This window comes from Vitis vinifera, chromosome 4, assembly GCF_030704535.1.
Source record: "Vitis vinifera cultivar Pinot Noir 40024 chromosome 4, ASM3070453v1".
In the NCBI taxonomy this organism is placed as follows: Eukaryota; Viridiplantae; Streptophyta; class Magnoliopsida; order Vitales; family Vitaceae; genus Vitis; species Vitis vinifera.
In genome coordinates this window covers 19,572,679-19,591,908 of record NC_081808.1, presented here as the reverse complement: position 1 = coordinate 19,591,908, position 19,230 = coordinate 19,572,679, and the positions used below count along the sequence as shown (strand labels likewise).

The 19,230-nt window shown below is 33.4% G+C and overlaps 1 protein-coding gene and 1 long non-coding RNA gene across 2 annotated transcripts; one reads left to right on the top strand and one right to left on the bottom strand.

The window, feature by feature from the left end:
* The first annotated feature begins 2,307 nt into the window (after positions 1-2,307).
* Positions 2,308-3,182, top strand: LOC109122500 (uncharacterized). The gene is made up of 2 exons (XR_002029917.2): positions 2,308-2,562; positions 2,759-3,182. It is a non-coding gene; the product is annotated as an uncharacterized LOC109122500 (long non-coding RNA).
* Positions 3,183-3,796: 614 nt separating this feature from the next.
* LOC100244445 (U1 small nuclear ribonucleoprotein 70 kDa) lies at positions 3,797-13,861 on the bottom strand. The gene is made up of 11 exons (XM_010650857.3): positions 13,494-13,861; positions 12,914-13,028; positions 12,640-12,719; positions 8,031-8,106; positions 7,857-7,921; positions 7,700-7,762; positions 6,166-6,247; positions 5,914-6,076; positions 5,542-5,613; positions 4,142-4,916; positions 3,797-4,056 (listed from the first exon to the last, which is right to left on the bottom strand). Exons 1-10 carry the CDS (start codon positions 13,590-13,592, stop codon positions 4,187-4,189), a joined length of 1,545 nt encoding a protein of 514 aa, XP_010649159.1. The 5' UTR covers positions 13,593-13,861; the 3' UTR covers positions 3,797-4,056; positions 4,142-4,186.
* Positions 13,862-19,230: the final 5,369 nt, after the last annotated feature.

Here is a 19,230-nt window from a genome sequence, read left to right as displayed (position 1 = left end):
AACTTGATATACTAAGCTAATAATTCCAACTGTGATGAAGCCTTTTCTAAGGGGGTAATTTGATGGTATTTATTTTTATCATCTCAGGGAATCAATGGATCCTATGTAATTCCACCTACTGATCAAAAGGGAAGAAAAAAAACCCATCTCAAATCAGCCCTTTATCCCCATCCATGTTTCCAAATTCTGAATCTTTTGTCAAACAAATACCATTGAAAATGAACCACCCTTTTGGTGGCATAGCATTGAAGAGTAAAATTTTGGAAAGATTAGAAATGAAAATCAAAACACCAGGTTTCCATCTAATCCTTCTTTTTTTTTTTTTTGCTTATTGCATGAAACTTCCCGGAAGCTTAAGTAACTGTCTTTTAAGGTAATAAATTGTAGGTTGGCCTTGTTGTTCAGTTGTAATTAGTACCAGCTTGCCAACCTCTTTTAAGATGAAATTTTGTAGCTATCACTACACCCAAAATCTTTCTATACCATTATAACAATGAGAAAAATGGTAATCTCCCTTACTTTTTTTATAATACTACTAATAACTTCATGTACTTAATGCAAAAATGGATCATTATTTGTTGACTACACTTCCATAATCATGCCATAAGCAGCACTACACAGTGTTTGTTGGAGCCTTATTACCACCATTTTATTCAAATACCAGTCTGATGGGTAGGTCTCACCTACTTTTGATCGCCAGTGTATGTAGTAACTGGAAGCAATTGATTTGGGTTATTGTCAGCTTTGGTGTGGCTTAGGCATTAATCAAACCTATGATTTGTTCATTTAGCCACAAAAGATGAAAACCCCATTTGCATATATTCAAACCCATTGCTGTAATTTTGGTTTTTTACTATCTCACGATCAAGTAGGGGTGACAAAATTTTATATAATATGCTGATATCAACCCAACACAATTTTTATAGGTTTGAATTGAGTATCAATGAGTTTGGATCGACTCGTGTCGAGCTTTATAACTCGCTTAATAAATAGGTAATTTTTAAATCAACTTGCATAATATAAATTAAACATGAATGGACCCATCTAATAATCTCATTACTAACTTAATTACATTTTAAAATTATTTAACTTATTGAATCATTCTGAATTTGTTTTTAAATAAATAAATCAATTAAATAATAAATATGTTTAATTGAGACATTAATAATATAAATAGGCATATATAATACTTAATTATACTTGATTATTAAATAAAATCATCGAATTATTAAATAAGTTAAATGAGTTACATGGCATGTAACCTGTTTAATAATGAGATATAATTTACGTTCATGTTTTTGACATCATTATTATTCATCTCGGATTTGGGTGAAACTATGTAGTAAAATACCTAAATTTTAACATAACAAAAAACACAATCCACCAACATAAATTGTCACCCTTATTACTAGTAGTGTAGACTTCCAAATTACTCTTCGCAGGGATCATGGAAGCTTCACAGCTGCTTCCTGGCTCTTGCCAGAAAGAAAATCACCCCATTGATGGTGGAAAGAAATTTTGTCCTTTTATAATCTCAGCAACAAATTCTTTCATTCTAAGCAGTCTTATCAATCAATTAAAGTGGTTGAATTAATATCCATTTTCACTATTTTTTTCTCTTGGGTTTTGTTCTTTAATTTGTCAAGAAAATAAACGAATTTGAAACTTATGATTCTGGCTTTTCGATCCACCCTTCAAGTCTGACTAGATCTTGTCATTCTGTACGGATCATCAACTCATTATTACAATGAAGATTCTGGTAAAGAAATCAGTAAAAGAGAAGAAAATTCCAAAACTTGTGAAAACAGCAGAAACTTATTTTTATTTTTTACTTTTCCATTTTGTTCTTCATAGCGAGAAGAAAAAGAAAGGTATACTGTGGAATAACCACTTGGAGGATCAAAATAAAAGCTAAAACAAACAAACAACCAAATAGAAAGTGTAGGAAGTTTCGAGGAACCAACCACAACGTTCGAATTGCAGAGGAGTGAAACTAGAGTTTCAAGTACGATGAAGGTACTGTTCTTGTGCAGTATAATCATTGTGACTGGACGAAAATTCAAGCAAATTTGTGAAGCTTCATTGCTGCTTCAGCGTTTTCTTGGCCTTTTCTTCATCTCCCTCTTTAATTTTTATATTCCCATGCTGTCCCAAATGAACATATAGTCTCTTTTATATTCCTATGCACTCCCCAACAAATAAATAATACATCTCTTTCAATTCTAACTGAGGAGCGCTCCCTACACACTGTATATATACAGTTTTTGTACTGTGCGAGGAAGAAGCAAATATATGTGCCGTTTTTTTACCGTTGAATGTAGTATTTGAAGATTATTTTTTTTAAAAAAATTAATATTTAAAAAAATGTTGTTTTATAATTATTCTATTATCAGCAGCCATATTACATTAATATTAAGCTTAAATCAAAGGCATCGATTGGAACGATTTAGAATCCAAGTATAGAAAATACAGTTGGGCCTCCCGCTCACCTGGTGAATGGGTTTGAAGAGGAGTGATTTGCTGTGGCATAAGTTGAGATGGTATGGAAGAGGGGTGGCCGAAGTATAAATTATTTCTGTGTTTCATGCTGCTGGATTGATTTATATGATCATATACAGCTAACGTTTTGTATTGATTATCTTTTGTTTTTATCTTCCTATACCAAAAATGGCTTTACCTTCTTTCATTATTTAAAACGCTTCCAGGCTCCAACCATTTTGTTCAATAAATCTGCTGTTTTCACTGTTTGTTCAAATAGCTCAAGGTTGGAAGGTTGGAACAGTCTCTTCTCCGAGGATGGGAGGTGCTAATCTGTGCAGAGTTGGAGCTCTATTCAGCAATAATTTCATGGGTGGGTGCTGCTGCTTACCAGAGAACCTAGTAAGAAGGATCGCCTTCTTCAAACTCCGTGTTAAGCATTAAGCGAGAGCCAGACATGATTCAGAAGAGTTCTGGAAGTTCAAGGGCTTGGATTCAAGTGCGAGGATTGGTTTGGATCAACTGGTGTTGACGTTTCTTGAGTTCCAGGTGGAACTTTTTTCCAATACTTATTTTTCAGGGAAAATGAGGCCAATTCAAGAATGACATTAAATTACCCAATTTTAGCATTAGAAAACCTTTGAGATCTTATGGTTTGGAAATGGGTACAACTTGAAATATGATCTTCTATGCAATTGCTTTTACCTTTAGTGTAAATTTTCAACATCCACTGTAAATTATGTAATATAAATCTTCAACACCAAGCAACCCTCATGAAAAGGGCGCAAAGGGTGAATCTGCGTGGTAACTATCCCGCCTGCTGTCTGGGCAGCTGTAGTTAAACAATTAGAATTATTAGAGTGTACGAAAAAGAGAGAACTTTTCCGGATTTTGACTAAATCCAAGATCCATCATCCACCGGTATCGCTTCCCTAAACATGCCAATATATATTTTGCGTGCCGTTTCTCTTCTTCAAACGATTCATGCTAAAGCAAGCCAGTTTTTATAATTCCTACAAACGAAGAAAAACTGAGAATGCAAGCCTGAACTCGAGGATATCTACATCATTGGAAGCACATTCATTTGCTCGCTCAATTCCGTTTTATTTAGCAAATTAAATTGATGATCAAATAGGTGGGAAGTTTTTGGTGCCACTGCATGCAGTGTATAAATGCTTTAAACCCCAGTTAACCTAAAAAAATTCAAAACTTCATCTGTATCCCCCAAAATGGACAATGGGAAATCCCTTCAACCCAAACCACCTACAAAAAAATGGGGACGCCATCCAAAAACGAATATAGAACATAGGGTCCAAAATTACATAAAAAAGTTGATAAAGGTCTTGCAATTAGGAAGATGAGTCCTACAAATATGATATTTAGTACCGTCCCACTCAATTTCAAATGTCAAATATAGATGCTACCAAATTCCAAACCAAATATATCTCAAAACATCCCAGATAAAAAGAGTTCAAAACACACAAAATGGTCTGGATCAAAATGTAAAACACGACTCCAAGGGTACATACTTGATGCAGCGGCTGTAAACCACACTTGTTTGAGCTCGACTGTAAACCCCTGTATTCCATCACGTAATTAAAAGCAAGTCAGATACAGATATAAGCAGTAGATTTGGTGAGAGGCATCTAGAGAAAGAGGTTACTTTTTAGCACAAAACAGCGAGTCAAAGATATTGAAAACCAGGACTTCAGTGTTCGAAATCTCGGGAGAGTGACCTCTCTGAGCGCCGATATTCACGCTCCAGATCCCGAGTCCTATCCCTTTCACGAGAGTCATATGCTGCATGATCATAATGGTAATTATCCTCATCCATTTGGTTGTAACGATCACGATCATTGTCAGCATGACGATCATAAAGGTCGTGATCACCCTGGGCATCCAGATGATCATACTGTCCTCGAGCTTGATGATCATAGTGCTTGTAATGCTCATCATCATGTTCAGCTTCTGGACGCCTATGCCCATGCTCAGGCTGCTCATACCACCCATGATCATCCTCAGGCCCAGCATGTTCTAAGTCCCGGTCCCTTTCACCATGTCGTTCTCGCTCATGCTTTGATTCCATGTGATCATAATATTCTTTATCACGAGAACGCCCACGGTCATAGTTAGGTTCCCCGGCATCATAGTCCTTATCTCTATCTTTCTCCTTCTCCTTTTCTCTCTCCCTAGGACGATCACGATCTCGGTCACGCTCTCGCTCATAATCACGACCACGGTCCCGACCCCGATCACGATCACGGGTGCGGTCCCTGTCACGACCCCTATCTCTGTCCCTGTCCTTATCCCGGTTTCTGTCACGATCTCTATGGTGCCTATCCTCTCTATGATCCCGATCTCTGGCCCTGTCGGGTTCACGAGACTTTTCCCGTTCCCTCTCTCTATCCCTTCCCCTTTCACGGGATTTTTCCCTGTCCCTGAAACATAATTCAATCTCAATCAGATGTATAAAGTACTGAAGAAGCTACAGAAGCTACAAATAACAAGGATTTAGTATGATCTTGTTTAGTTTAACCTAGAAGCCATGAATTACATGGCCCCATTTCATCCCTTATTAGCAGTGGCTGAAGAATTCCAATCGAAAAAACATTATGAATATGGAAAATTTCCAACCCGTAAGACATTTTCAATTTAACTACATGCACCATAAACTGAGAAGTCAGAAAGAACAAGAATTTTGTATGACCTCCCATCTAGATGCCAAGAGGAAGGCTTCACACTGGCTTTGTTTTGTCCAACTAACCATGCTTGAAAATTTCTAGATGGAAACAACTTCATGGACACCACAAATGAAATTTTCCCATTTAAACCATCATTTGAATAAGCAAGTCAACGCCATGTGCTAAAACATCATAAGCATATCTATGGACCACATCCAACCATTTCTTGTATTGGGGATCCAATCACCAATATGACCATAACTATTCTTTGTAACCTCTTTCTACCTTAGACAAGTTTTTTTTTTCCTACTGAACACATACCACCAAGACCAAACAAAATTGGAGAAATGCAAAACAACCAACATATCAATATAGATCATACCGGTCTCCATGCCGATCCTCTCTTGTCCTAGGCTCCTCAGACCGAGGTGGTCCTCCTACTGGCTGCTGCTCTCTGCACGAGAGGAGAAGATAAGTAAAACATGTTAAATTTTTCAAGAATATCAAGACATCAAATTATAGTTGCATACTTAAATGTGGCATCTCTATGTTATATTAATTGAGATGCCAAAAATCATATCAGGTATAACATAATCCCTACTTAAGCCCATCAAAAAACCTTCACATCATTGAATTCTCCCTACGAATCTACTGTATAATGCATGCAACAAGATTTATTTAAAAGGCAATAAAAGTCACGAATTCTTTCTCCATGGAACACAGCATGTGCAAACATTGCAATCAGGCCAATTACCTTCCAGAATACTTTGGATTCACTTCTTCACCTCCAACCCTAGTTGTTCCAAGTCCACCACCCAGTCTGCGGGGACGCCAATTAGGAACAGTTCTACCACGTTCAACGTCAACCAGCACCCTTCTGTTATCAAGCTTCCTTCCATCAGCTTGTTTATAAGCAGCTGAATTTGACACAAACAAGTGGTGTTCAGAAACAAAATATAAAGCACATCAGATGAAAACCAATAAATGCTCAAGCTATATAGCAAACCTTTCATATCCCGTGTATGCATATATTCAATGAAAGCATAACCTCTAGGTTTACTAGTCTCTTTGTCGGTAATGAGTCGGACCTGCAAAGCTCAAAGAAAAAGGTTAAATAAACTAAAGTAATAAAAGTAGATTCATATCTGAATCAAGAAAACATATTGAAACAGATGATGTTTGATCTTAGCAACCAGGTGCCAATCCTATAGAAAAAAAGAAGAAGTTAGAAATAGTAAATCCTAAATGGCACGGCAGACAGGCATATGCCTCATTAGCCGTGCTCACCTTTTAATCATATACAGCTTCCAACGCGAGATGCATCACCAGCACTTCTAGAGTTGCAGAAAAACCGATGTGTGTGGCCAATTTACCAGTTGACATACTAACCTCCCCTTACCAGGGAAATTTTTTTATATATAATGAAATAGTTAAAATAATATCAGAAATACCAGGATATCTTCTCAACTGCTGATACGTTTTTGATAGCCTTTAAAGCCAAAAGTAAAATTTTTAGTAGCAGGAAATGCACACATTAAAATTCAAATAAAGGAGAAAGAGATGCTAATACTCCCTACGTGTTTTACCCAAGTGTAGGAAAAAAGAGCAGAAGTTGTCTGTCCCCTTTTGTTGCTTGAAAATAAAGGCCAAAAGGCACAATCCATCACTGCTCTGCTCAACTTAAAATTTTCAGCTTTGCCATGCAGGATGAAGCACCATCTTTGGAATGGACATGGTAGAAAACAGAGGAACCAAATATACCATTTGTGGAACAGAGTAACCACCCCCTTACCAGGGATATTGCTCAATATGATGAAGCTTAATGCTAAAGTAGTACCTAGAATCTAGTATATTACCCAAGTCCCAAGGAGAGTTTTAAAATTCGAACTATATCCAAGAAAGAACTAACAATGGTTAAGCAAAACAAATCCGTATATCATACTGGAAGATAGGAAATGGTACCTGTGCTACAATACCCATCACATATAAAACCTCTACCAAAAATAGTACTCGATAGGAAGCTGACAGTGAATTTTGAACTTATACCTTATGTGCACTATGCATCATTAGGAACACTTACTGTTTAAGCACAAAACTTCACAATTGTGATGCATCGCAGATATCAAGGTGGCAAGGAGGTGGAGTCACAAAATCAATTGTCAAGCAGCAAACATTTTTTCACTGATTTACCAAGGGTCTAACTAAATGAGTGCTATGGATATTCATCAGAGGACAGCAACAAAATTTCGTAGTTAAGCATTTCTCTGTTAGACATTTGTATTGAACATTTAACTTAGTAAAAGAAACTATAGGCAGATGTAATCAGTAGGCTGCCAGGGCTGAAAAGATGCAATTTGGCTTTAGAAATAGTTAAAAAAAAAAATAAAATTCATAATCACAAGTTTCCTAAAGTTTGAAAATTGAGAGAAAAGATTTAGGAGAAAGAAACCACCAGAAAATAGACAGAGGTAACTGAACCTCTTACCGAAGTCAAAAGTCAATAACCTGAACCCCACTTGGGGATGCTCTAAAGTACCTACCCGCTTGATTGGCCCATAAGCCTCAAACTCCCTTTTGATTCTGCTCTCAGTTGTCTCATAGTTCTGTAAAAAAAATATAAAAAATAAAATAAATCAGTGAGTTTAATAATGGATAGAAAATAGAAAAATGATAAAGAGTGTAATCATTAATACTCACAAGCCTAGCTACAAACAATGTCTTGTATGGGTCTCCCGAAATATTTGGGTCATTATTTGGATCATCTGCATAGAAGATACGTGTAAAGCAAGGCACCAAAAATGTTGATAATAAAATGGATACAAAATCCACCTAGACACCAAATACTAGGAGAGGGAGAAAATAGCTTATCACATTTCTGAAACTCCTCAGTAGCTTTTTCTGCTCCCTTCTCTAGTCGTAACTTGTGGATTCTAGCTCTTCGTTGTGCCTGGACCCCCAAAACACATTAAGAAACAAATACACAACCCAAAACAAAGTTATTTAACGAAAACAAAAAAGAGCTAGGGAGGCATCAAGAAACAATTCACTACATCAAGAGAGAAAAACAAAAACAGATATTCCAAAATATAATGAAGCTACAACTCAAAACTGAATTCACCTTCAGTATTTATAACAGAGTCAATCCTCGTATCTTTTATTGTATATGCATATTGTGTTGAAGGCGGAAGACATAAATCAGAAACTTAAGGAGTCATTCAGATACACTTCTTTTTATGATAGTAACTTCTATATAAAATGAAAAAACAACTTTGGGACTTATCTTAAAAAGATAATGACTTATAAAAACTAATTAAAAGAATTGAGGTATTAAAAAAAAATTATTATCTCAAATTTTAAAAATTTTAAAAGTAATTTTTAAAGGCATTAGGCAAATCTAATACTTTTTCCATAAAAGTTCCTGTATTTTATATATAGAAGTCACTATCATTTTTTATTTCTATTTTTTTTATAAGTACTATCATTTTTTATTTTTAAAAACAGAAAACAAGAAGTGTATCCAAAACGACAACTTAGTTATTAGTTATTAGATAGGATGGTTGAAGTTATTACCCTCTGTCCCCATCCCTCCATCCTTCAAGCCAAACCTAAACGCATTTTACCTAATTATAATATTCAAAGCACTCACATCTTTGATCTACATAATTGTATTAAAAGTGGAAGACACTCTCTCTCTCCAACTCAGTATTCACATGTTTCCACATATTGTGTTCTTCCCCTCCAGCCCAAACCTAAACGCAACTTCAGTAATTGTAATAGAGTCATGACTCACATCTTTTATCTGCATATTGTGTTGCAAGTGGAAGACACTAAATTTCTCACTCTCCCTCTAGCAAACCCAACCCTTAACATTCAGTAATTATAACAATCTTTTAAATAACATGTTTGGCGAATTTTGGATTGAAAACAGTTCTTTTAGAATTTGTTCTAAAGACTGATTTTTAAGAACAAATTTAAACTGTTTTCAGGTATTTTTGTACGCTATGGGTAAAAATGGAAACACGGAAAAAAATTTAAAAACTTTGACATTATACATTAGTGCCATAGTGCTTTCATGGAAAATAGGCCAAGAAAACTGCTTTTTCATGTTCAAGTTCCCAAATAGAATTATGTTCGTGAAAACAATTGAGAACTGTTTTTACGCAATGTTCTTACAAACTAATTGTCAAGAACTGTCTTCGAAAATGTTACTGAAAAGACCCCAAGCCTCACTTCCTCTGTGTCCCTCTCTCCCTATGCAAAATATAAAACTTCAATCTAAACCTGATTTTTTATTTTTTTTTTTTATAGGAAAAGAAAAAGATCTATTAAAAAGAGGCACCAAAAGAGCAATTCAAGGTATACAATACCTATACACCCACAACATAATGGGCTAACACACAACCTCTAAAAGAGCACAACCAATCAACAAAACTAGTTAAAGTTAGAGGATAATCATCTATAAACAACTTTGCCTCTGACTAAAGGGAGTAAACAAAATAATATTTTAGTCTCTGGATTGAAAGCATGTCATCATTGAAGGCCATTCTATTCCTCGCCTTCCATACTGTCCAAAAGATGTGCAAAGGAGCTGCTCTCCATTCAATCTAAACCTGAATGCAGCTTCAGTAATTACAATCAATACTTGGATCAGTAAAGTTCCAATTCAATACTGCCAGTGCTCATATTTGAAATGTGTAGCAGACCATTTTTGAAATGGACCACAACTCATAAGCTCCAAATCACTACTGTCAGTACTCACATCTTTGATATGCATAATATATTGCAGGCCATCTTCTGAATAGACCACAACTCACACTCGAAGCAGGTAGAAGACACTATCCAGAAACTTAGGATATGTATGGCTGCACCATTGTTTTAAATTTTTTGAAAACAATTTTAAAAATCATGTTTGGTAGATGGTAAACTGTTTTAACTTTTTGTTTTTAAAACTTGATAGCAAAAGTTAAAAAACACTAAAGGAATAAAAAATAAAAAAAAAATTTATTCCCACATTTTTTTTAAAAATGTTAAAAAATGGGACATTAACTTTCACTACTCATCCATATTTATTCTTCTTCACCAAATTAAAAACATCAGTGTCTCACCTGTGAACATTGCAAAAAATCATCAAAACTCACTGAAAAAATCATTTTTTTTTTGTTAATAGATAAAGAAAAGTTGTATATAAAGAAGAGAGGAGACATCAAAAACAACACCCTCAGAATATATAGGAAGTATACAAATGAAGCCAAAAGACTCAAACCAGAGGGGGAGGGGTAGAAACAAAAAACATCACCTGCCTTTACTTAGAGTCTAACCAATCAATAAAGCTTACAAGAGAAAAAGGGCTCAAATCTATAGACACCCAACTCAAGATCAAAGGTTACATATAAAACATACATAAGGGGGTCACTTGCCAAGCCTTTTTACGAGCTTTACCCACAAACGACCCATGCCACCCAAGAAGAGTTTTCTTCACTGAACAAGAAAGAATCCAAGACACACCAAAGAGGGAGAAAAGAAGATTCCAAAGAACTTGAGTTTGCACAATGAAGAAGGTGATCAACTGTCTCTACTTCATAGAGGCAAAGAAAACACCTATTTGCTAAGAAGTACCCCCTCCTTTGAAGTTGGTCCAAAATTAAGACTTTCCCCCAAGAAACCTCCCAAGCAAAGAAAGCCACCTTAGGAGGCGCGCTCGATTTCCAAATACTACCACTATGGAACAAAGGAGAATCTCTGGGCTCCAAGATAGAATAAAGAGACTTGACCAAAAAGGTCAAGGTCCCATACCTCGAAACTGTCCAAATCACTCTATCTTCCACATCCCTATGCACCCTAATGATTAAATTGAGACTCCAATTCCTACTTCCTCCATCATCCCATCTTTTCATTACCCTCCCTATTAAAGTACTCCAGCCTCCCCACAATGTCTCATCCACATCATATTGCACTTGTCATTCCCAAATCCACTCCAATCAGATGCTTGAAATACATATATCACACATTTCTACTATACTTTCTTAGTCGCCATTCATCATGTTCCAAGCTACATTCATAATTGTAATAAATAAATGGAAGCTTAAAGATATTGACTAATTTGTTATGTAACATAAGTGTAGAAGTGTGGAATGCGTCCAATGGGCTCACAGATAATTAAAAGCAACTGTTGACCTTTGGAAAGCACAAAAGGTTGCTTATTGAGTGATTATAATACTTCATTTTTCCTTCTAAACCAAACTTGCGGGCCAGCACACATAAATTAACAAATCCATATAACCTAACAAGCCAGATGCATAATCAAGCCAAAATGTGATTGCAAGTCTGCCCCAGTATTGTTAATATTTGTAACTTCCATAGTAGTGAAAATTTTACTCCCTTGCATTACTTCATTGAAGCAAAAGACCAGAGTACATGATTCATGTGAAGTAACATATTTAGAGTATCCCTCTTGACTCATACTGAATACAATCTTTTAAATATCAACAACAAAGTTATTCGTGATCCATACATAATTGTTAATGGGTAAATCATATCTTGTATCATTTTTCTATTTTTCCATATACTGTATCATATCATATTGTGTTATCATGAGTTTTTTACATAATTGAAAATTAATAAATAAATAAAAAATTATGCACACACACACACACACATAATGCCCATTTGATGCATGAAATATTTATTAATATAACCAATTTCATGAAAGATGGAACACTTCAATGAGTTAAACTATTCAATATGAAAAGATTGAACACTAGCATTTTGAAAAGTTCTATATAACAAAATATGATTTCAATGCATGGGTTTATCACAAAATCTCGAAGAATAATTTTTATTTTTAACCATGATTTTTTTATATAAATTTTAACTAGACATATATTAATGTGTTGTTGACATGTATGTCTTTATTTGTCTTCTCCTAGGTTCCAATTTTATCCCAAAAAAATGAAAAGAAAATAAAAACATAAAAGTTTTCATTCACAATCACTTTCAATGTTAACATCAAATCATTAAATCAACAATTTCCCAGTATTCAATTAGAATAAATGCACTTAATTTAAATAAAAAAAAGTATGCCTTTGACAACACATACAAAGAATTTGTATGCAGGGTTATTTTACCTTCTCTTTCTATTTTATGATTAACTTCTAATCATAAAGTACATTTTAAAAACCAGCAGAATAATTCTTTTTTGTTGAATTTGATTTTTCTTACAAAACCATAGAAAATATTTAAATGTGTATCGTTGTATCACATATCATATCGTGCATCATATATTTACTGCAAGACACATTTAACATGAGATGTGAAGTAGTGATACATATTAATTTCCATAAACATATACCTTATCATAGTATCATAAGTTTTTGACAACTATAAATATGCATAAAAGATAGTTCATTCAACTAAAACTCAATAAACGTCTAATATAGATCACTTAAAAGAAGTAAAGCCCATGCTGTAGCAAGCATCTTACAGGAGTTTCAGCCTTTTGAACTGGTGGAGAATATTCTGGCTCTCCTGGTTCAGCAAAGTTACTTGCGAATTGTGCCATTCCTTGAGGAGAAAAAGAAGATATTGTTAGACTGTATCATTTAGGTGAAGTTTGATAAGTATTAAGGGGCCCCTTATCTTGCTTTTGGGAGCAAAATTCAATGCAATTTCTCTCCTTTTTTTTTTCTTCCAAAGCAAGAAAAATACTGAGAAGAGCCTAACAATTGTAAGACCTAACTCATGAAGGTATCCAATACCTGTATATGGTGGGCATTTTCTTTTCTCTGGAGGTGGTTTAAACTCCAATGGAGGACGAGGCTCAAAGAGTTTCAAAAGATTGGCTGTTAGACCGGTGGGATGACTCTGCCCGATCTGCATAACAAGCAATTTAATAAAATAACTCAGCCTATGTCCATTAAACAAAAAGAATGATTTCTTCAATTCCTTGATAAATCTACACGACAGGACAAGCAGTCTCTAAGTTCAGAGAGAGAAATTAACAAAAAAATAAGCAATCTATTAGAAGTAGTGTGCTCAATTTGGCCGCTGAGAAATCTAGAGAGAATAGATGAAAATGAATATTGTAAAGTTATATTCTTCAGGAATGACCGTAAACATATCAATCACAGCACAATCATTTTGCCATACCAAAACCTAAACAAATCAACAAAAGCCTAAACCATTAAAACCTAGAACAGATCAAGATCAACAAAGCACGGATCGAACTGTTCTCATCTCAAAACTAGAATAAAAAGAGATTCCCAAAGAAATGCCACAATTAGTCAACAAAAACCCTAGAATTTTACAACCGCCAACAAATCGGATTAGAAAAGGTACCAATTTAAGTTGCAGAACATTGGCACGATTCTGAGCCTTCGTGCGCGCCTGTACGGCGGCGTTGTTGTTGCGCATTAACGCATCGTTGTAGTCCCCCATCTGCAGAGATCGGAATAGTAGAGATCGAAGAAGCTAGGGTTTCAGAGAGTTTGGAGAATTCGCGATCGAAAGGTGGAGATGACATACAAGTTGGATTATACGGATCGATTGGCGTCCCACGGATGGTCCGCGAGGGAGCTGGAAGCGGCAATGAAAAGCTGAAAGGGTTTTCGCTTGGTTATTTATACGGAGAAGTGGACATATCGGTTCTCAACACCGGGTCATGAAACGCTTGACTCGACTGTAACTCGTTCACCGAGTTAATCCCGAGTTTGTAAAAACTCGTTGATCTAACTTCAACAATATAAATAACATTAAAATCAATAATTTTGAATATAAAAAAACAAAATAAAATAAATTTGAATGATGGAGAATATTATTTCTTATTCAAAATTGTTGTTTTTTGATACATAAAATGGTAGAGAACCCGAAACATAAGAACAGCCTTGTTAGCACAAGTTATTAAAGGTGGTGTTTGGTATATTTGTTTGGTACACTGAAATAGAGAATAAAAGTAAATATTTTGTTTTTATTCTTAGTTTTTTGGTGAATGAAAATGAATTTGGTGATTACATTATTAATGTTAGGATGAATCTAAGAATTCAAAATTAGAATGATTATTTGTTTTTATTCTAATATTTGGTAATAATAGGAATGAAAATAAAAAAAGAAATAAATTGATAATAATATCCTATATATAGTTTAAAATAATGTTTTATTTTATTTTAAAAAAAATAAATTTTGAGAGTTTTTTTTGTTACTGAATAATAATACTAAAAAAAAATCTTATTATGAGACGAAAAGACACGAGACTTATGAATAAAATCCAATGGTAAAATAGTAATTTTAGACTATTTTATACTTTTTTTTATGGGTTGAATGAATTAATATACCATCTAATTATGATGAATTGAAATCATACTTCTAAGTGAGATTTGATTTTTATCGAAATAATTTTTTATTCCATTTTTATCCTCATAAAATTTTTTCAAACAGGGGAAAGAGGGTAAGAAGGAATGAAATATTTATTCCCACTCCTCCTTACCATATACCAAACGTACCCCTAAATAGAAACGTGACACATGTAGAATATAAAATATTATAGAAAGATTATTATCAATTTTCTCTTGAAAATCCGGCTGGAGGTAGGAAGCGTACGTGTGCCGTATGAGTGTTGTATTATGATGAGCTGCATGGGCGATGGGCAACTATTGCAATAATAGAGTGATGCTTTTTGATGTGCCTAACATGTGTTTGAAGTATAAACAAACTTTTTTACTTGAACGATTTACTAGTAATTATTTTAAAAAAAATTGGATAAACATACAACTTTTATTACAGAGTATAGATAAATTATCTTATTATTATTTGAAGGAGTTCAAAGTTTGATAGCAAAAATATCTCTTCTAATTTCTCTTTAATTTCCTAAAATTAGATATGTTCACATCATTATTGATTCAAAAGACATATTAATAAAGTTAAATTTAAAAATTGATGGATAAAAAATCCAATAAAAACTCGATTTAAAATTGATTGACAGATATCTCAAAAAAATGAAGTTTCCTCACAAAAAATAATTAAATAAATTGAATTTATTTTAGCATAAGATCCAATGAAGAATTATTTATTTAAATGCCAAGGTTGCAATTTCTTATCCGCCACACTAATAGTTTATCACAATAATATTTGTTTAAAAGTTGCTAAAGGTTCTAGGTTTCAAATTGGAGTCTTTTATGCACTTTATAATGCAATCAATTGTAACGAAGAGAAATTGATTGAGTCAATTAGGTTCGACTGGTTGAGTTGGATTTGCACTTTCTCCCTTTTAGTAGCATGTATTCAATTGATCAAGGTTAAACCTCAACCAACTACCAATTGGGCAACAGTTGGGCTAGTAGTCAATTCAATTGGTTGGTTGACTAGTTAACCCCAAACTCTAATTGTTAGTTTGAGTTTCTAACTTTTATTTAAAAGCTTTAAACTTCTTATATTGTTAGAAAGAATATTTTTGTATCATTCTTAAATATTATTTGAGTTTTAGGGAGGTATTTTTAGAGTGCACTTGTTTTAAAACTTACATTTCATCTTAGTGCACAATTTTACCCTTGTTTCTTTGTATTCTATTTGAACAAATATTGTAAATTAGGAATCCTTTTTACATTTTTATATTTTGTAAGGGTCCTTTAGAACTATAATTTAAAAGGAAAAACTTGAAGACTTTTTTTTTTCTTCCCTTTTTTAAAGTCTTATTGTAAAGGGTGCTTAGAATCATAATCCAAGAGAGTGATTGAAGTCATAAGTCTAAGAGAGTGCTTGAAGTCATAAGTCCTAAAGGGTTGATTGAAACCATAATCCAATTGTAAGTTTAGAGGTTTGACTAGATTGATTGGAACCATAATTCAATTGTCAGTTTAGAGGCTTGGGTTACAAGCCTTAGAATAGCAGGAAACCTTAATATTATTGAAGCTTGAGGAGAGTGAACAATGATTTTTGTGAAGAATTTAAATGATTTGAATTCATCTTCATGAGTTTTACTCAAATTATTTATTATTTATTCATAATTTATTGAGTTCTAACAATGTTTTAAAAATGATTAGCATGTAAATTATTATTCTTCATGTTTGAATGGTTTGATTGAGATTTTTAGATGAATTTCATAGGATTTTACATCAAGAAAATTGGTTTTGGACATCCAAAGGATAACTCGAACATCTCAAGCAAAAGGACAAAGTTACTTTCGATAGATTTCAAAGCTCTTCAAATCCGCGTATTCGAAGCCTCTTCAAATCCGCTCCCAGAGTTCTATAAAAGGGGATCCTCCCTTCATTGTAAGGTATAAACCAAAATAGAGAAAAAAATTTGAGAGAAAACCCTCCAATTGTAACCAAAGCCTTGTAGTGAGTTCAACTCTGAGAAACTCTTTTCAAAGTTCTTTGTAATATTCAAAGTCTATAAGTTACTTTCAAGTTTCAAATAAAGTTTAAATTTCAAATTTAGTTCTATCTTCTTTATTGCATTTTATTTAAAGAAGATGTACTCTATTGAATTTTTGTCTAGTTGTTTGAGTTTTAAATGAGACCACTTGTGACTCATCTAGACTTAATTGAGAGAATACTTCAAAGTTCAATCTTGATCTTCAAATTTGAGATCTTTTGTTTATTATGTTGTTTTCAAGATGTAAAACTAGATGATTAAAAAAACTATTGGTTAAGATGTTTGGGAAATCTTTTCAAGATTCAAAAGTAGATGATTAAAGACTATCAGTTAAGGTATTTGGTTTAGACTCAAGTGTGTATTGAGTGATATGTAAAGTGTAAACCTTTTTAAGAAAGTATTGAGGGGTTTGTGTAATTATTATTTTTATCACAAAATTGTCAAAGCGGAATATTGTAAAAATCATTGTATATTGACAATTTTGGGTTAAAATTTCCATCGCTTACTCCTAGCTCAAAATTTCCAAATCCTCCACCCTTGGAATCTTATCATTTCAAAAAAGGTTTGTGACTGAAAGATAGAAGAAATGCTAAGTATTTTGAAGTGTGTATGGGTTCAAAAATTGGTCAACCAAGTTATTAAAACTAGGGTTGGAAGCTTAACATGTATACCTAGAATATTCTAGTCTTTCAATTGTTTCAATCACATTGTATAATTTTATTTATTTATTTATTTATTTATTTTTTCAGATTGATCAAAGATGTTGAATTATGGTTGAATTCCTAATATTTAAACTCATTTTCAGAATAGAGATTCGTAACAAAAAATGAAAAAAAAAAAAAAAAAAGCTTGGTGTGCCTCATAGAGCTTCAAATATTTTCAACATTGAGAAATGTTTATTTCTTATGAAAATTTTTGGATATTTGATTTGAAAATCATATATGTTAATTTGAGAGAAAAATTTTGCAATAAAATTTGTTTATTGATTTTTGTTTTCATCCTTACTCTTCTTCAGTTATTGGGATAAAACTCAAATATTTTCTTTCATGTATATTAACATCAAGAAGGGATTCCAAAGAAGCGCCACATGAAAATTGCAAGAACTAAATTTCCTAAGATAGAAGTCAAACACTTTAAGAGAGAATTAAAGGTATTAGACTAAGTAAAACCTTGAATCTAATATTTTCTTCGATATGGATTTTATGAACAAGACTTTATTTCTTATGTTGCCATAAATATTTCATTTTCATGTAACTTATATGTTTATTAAAAAATTACAAAAAAAATATTAAAAGAAAAGATTACATGTGTGAACCATTCTTTGAATATTCTACGAGGCACCTATTCATGCCCATTAAGTGCTAACCCCACATGAAAAACAAATTTTTATAAGTTTAGTGTCCGTTTGATAGCAATTTTAACAAGCGTTTTTAAAGAAAAATTAGGTGTTTGATAAAATTTAGAAAACATTTTTAAAATTTTGAAAATATCACTTGTAATATTAAAAAGGCACCTGTAATATTTTTTAGAAAAATATGATTCCCTCAATAAAAACACTGCCAAAATACACTCCTAAGCTACTAACCATAGTTGTAACTAGTTAGACAAGTGACCATGACTATAACCACCCTCTTTGACCTATAGTTAGTGGGTTATGGTGCCTTATCATCCAAGGCAAGAGGAAAATGAAAGCTGGATAAAATGAGGTTACTACCAGAAAAATGAAAAAAAGGAAGAATGGAGTGTTGGGATTTTATTTCTCCTGCATCTTCGGTAATAAACCGAAGACATGATTCGGAATGTGGTCCACATCATTCCATCAATTTAGGAACTAGGATTCATGCTCCAAACCACGTTCGCATCACTACCCCATGTTCTGTGCACATTCCAAGTAGACTCAGTGATGGAGAGAGTCTTTTAAAATGAGGCAGAACACTAACAGGAGGGTACCCTAAGCTTGCAATCTCTTTTTAGTTTTCAAAACACCATCTAAGTGGAGATTGTGAAGGTTTAGAAGCACCTGAAACCCGAAAATAGCAAAACCCATTTTAACTTGTAGAATGACAATGGCGGGAGGTATGTTTTCCGATCAGTTTATAATTCCGTTTATGATCTAATTGCTATTTAATGTTTTTTATATAGCATGTTTAGATATGAGATTACAGTTGGTATCAGAGCCTTGCATACCTTTGCCTTGTTCATTTTACAATCTGCATTTTTCAATCAAGTGAGTTTTGGTATTTTAGAGGTTTTGGTTTTAGAAGTTTTTGATGAAAAATATTGGTAGAAATCATTAGGAGATGAGATTTCTAACATTTTGGTGTTTTATCATCAATTTGGTGTCTGGAATGCTTGGAAACCGTTGGGTTTCATTTCGAGTTGCAGATGGGTCAAACAAACATCGTTTTGACTATCAATAACACTTAAATAAGTAAACAAGTAATTAGAAAATGGGCAGTAGCCCAATTGGTCACAACCTTGTCTACCTTCATTGATTGCATAGGTTTGAGTCCTCTTGGTAGCAACCTATAAACTTATTTTTATTTTTTTTTATAAAGAGATTGATTTGGCTGGTATTTCTTTCCTTCAACAAAGCCTCTGCCTCAAGACTTGTATGTCACGAATTTCTGTGTCCCTGCATCTAGATCTAGTGAATTGTAATAAATAAATAAAAAAATCATAAAATTTAGTGTTTTTAAAATAT

What these genes read in the sequence shown, in the direction of transcription:
- LOC100244445 (XM_010650857.3), bottom strand. Translation starts at nt 13,592, where the DNA reads ATGGGGGACTACAACGATGCGTTAATGCGCAACAACAACGCCGCCGTA. An exon ending in ATGTTCTGCAACTTAAATTG is followed by an intron (nt 13,029 to 13,493) that starts GTACCTTTTCTA and finishes CTTGTTATGCAG; the next exon opens with ATCGGGCAGAGTCATCCCAC. An exon ending in GAGGATCGGCATGGAGACCG is followed by an intron (nt 4,917 to 5,541) that starts GTATGATCTATA and finishes ATTATGTTTCAG; the next exon opens with GGACAGGGAAAAATCCCGTG.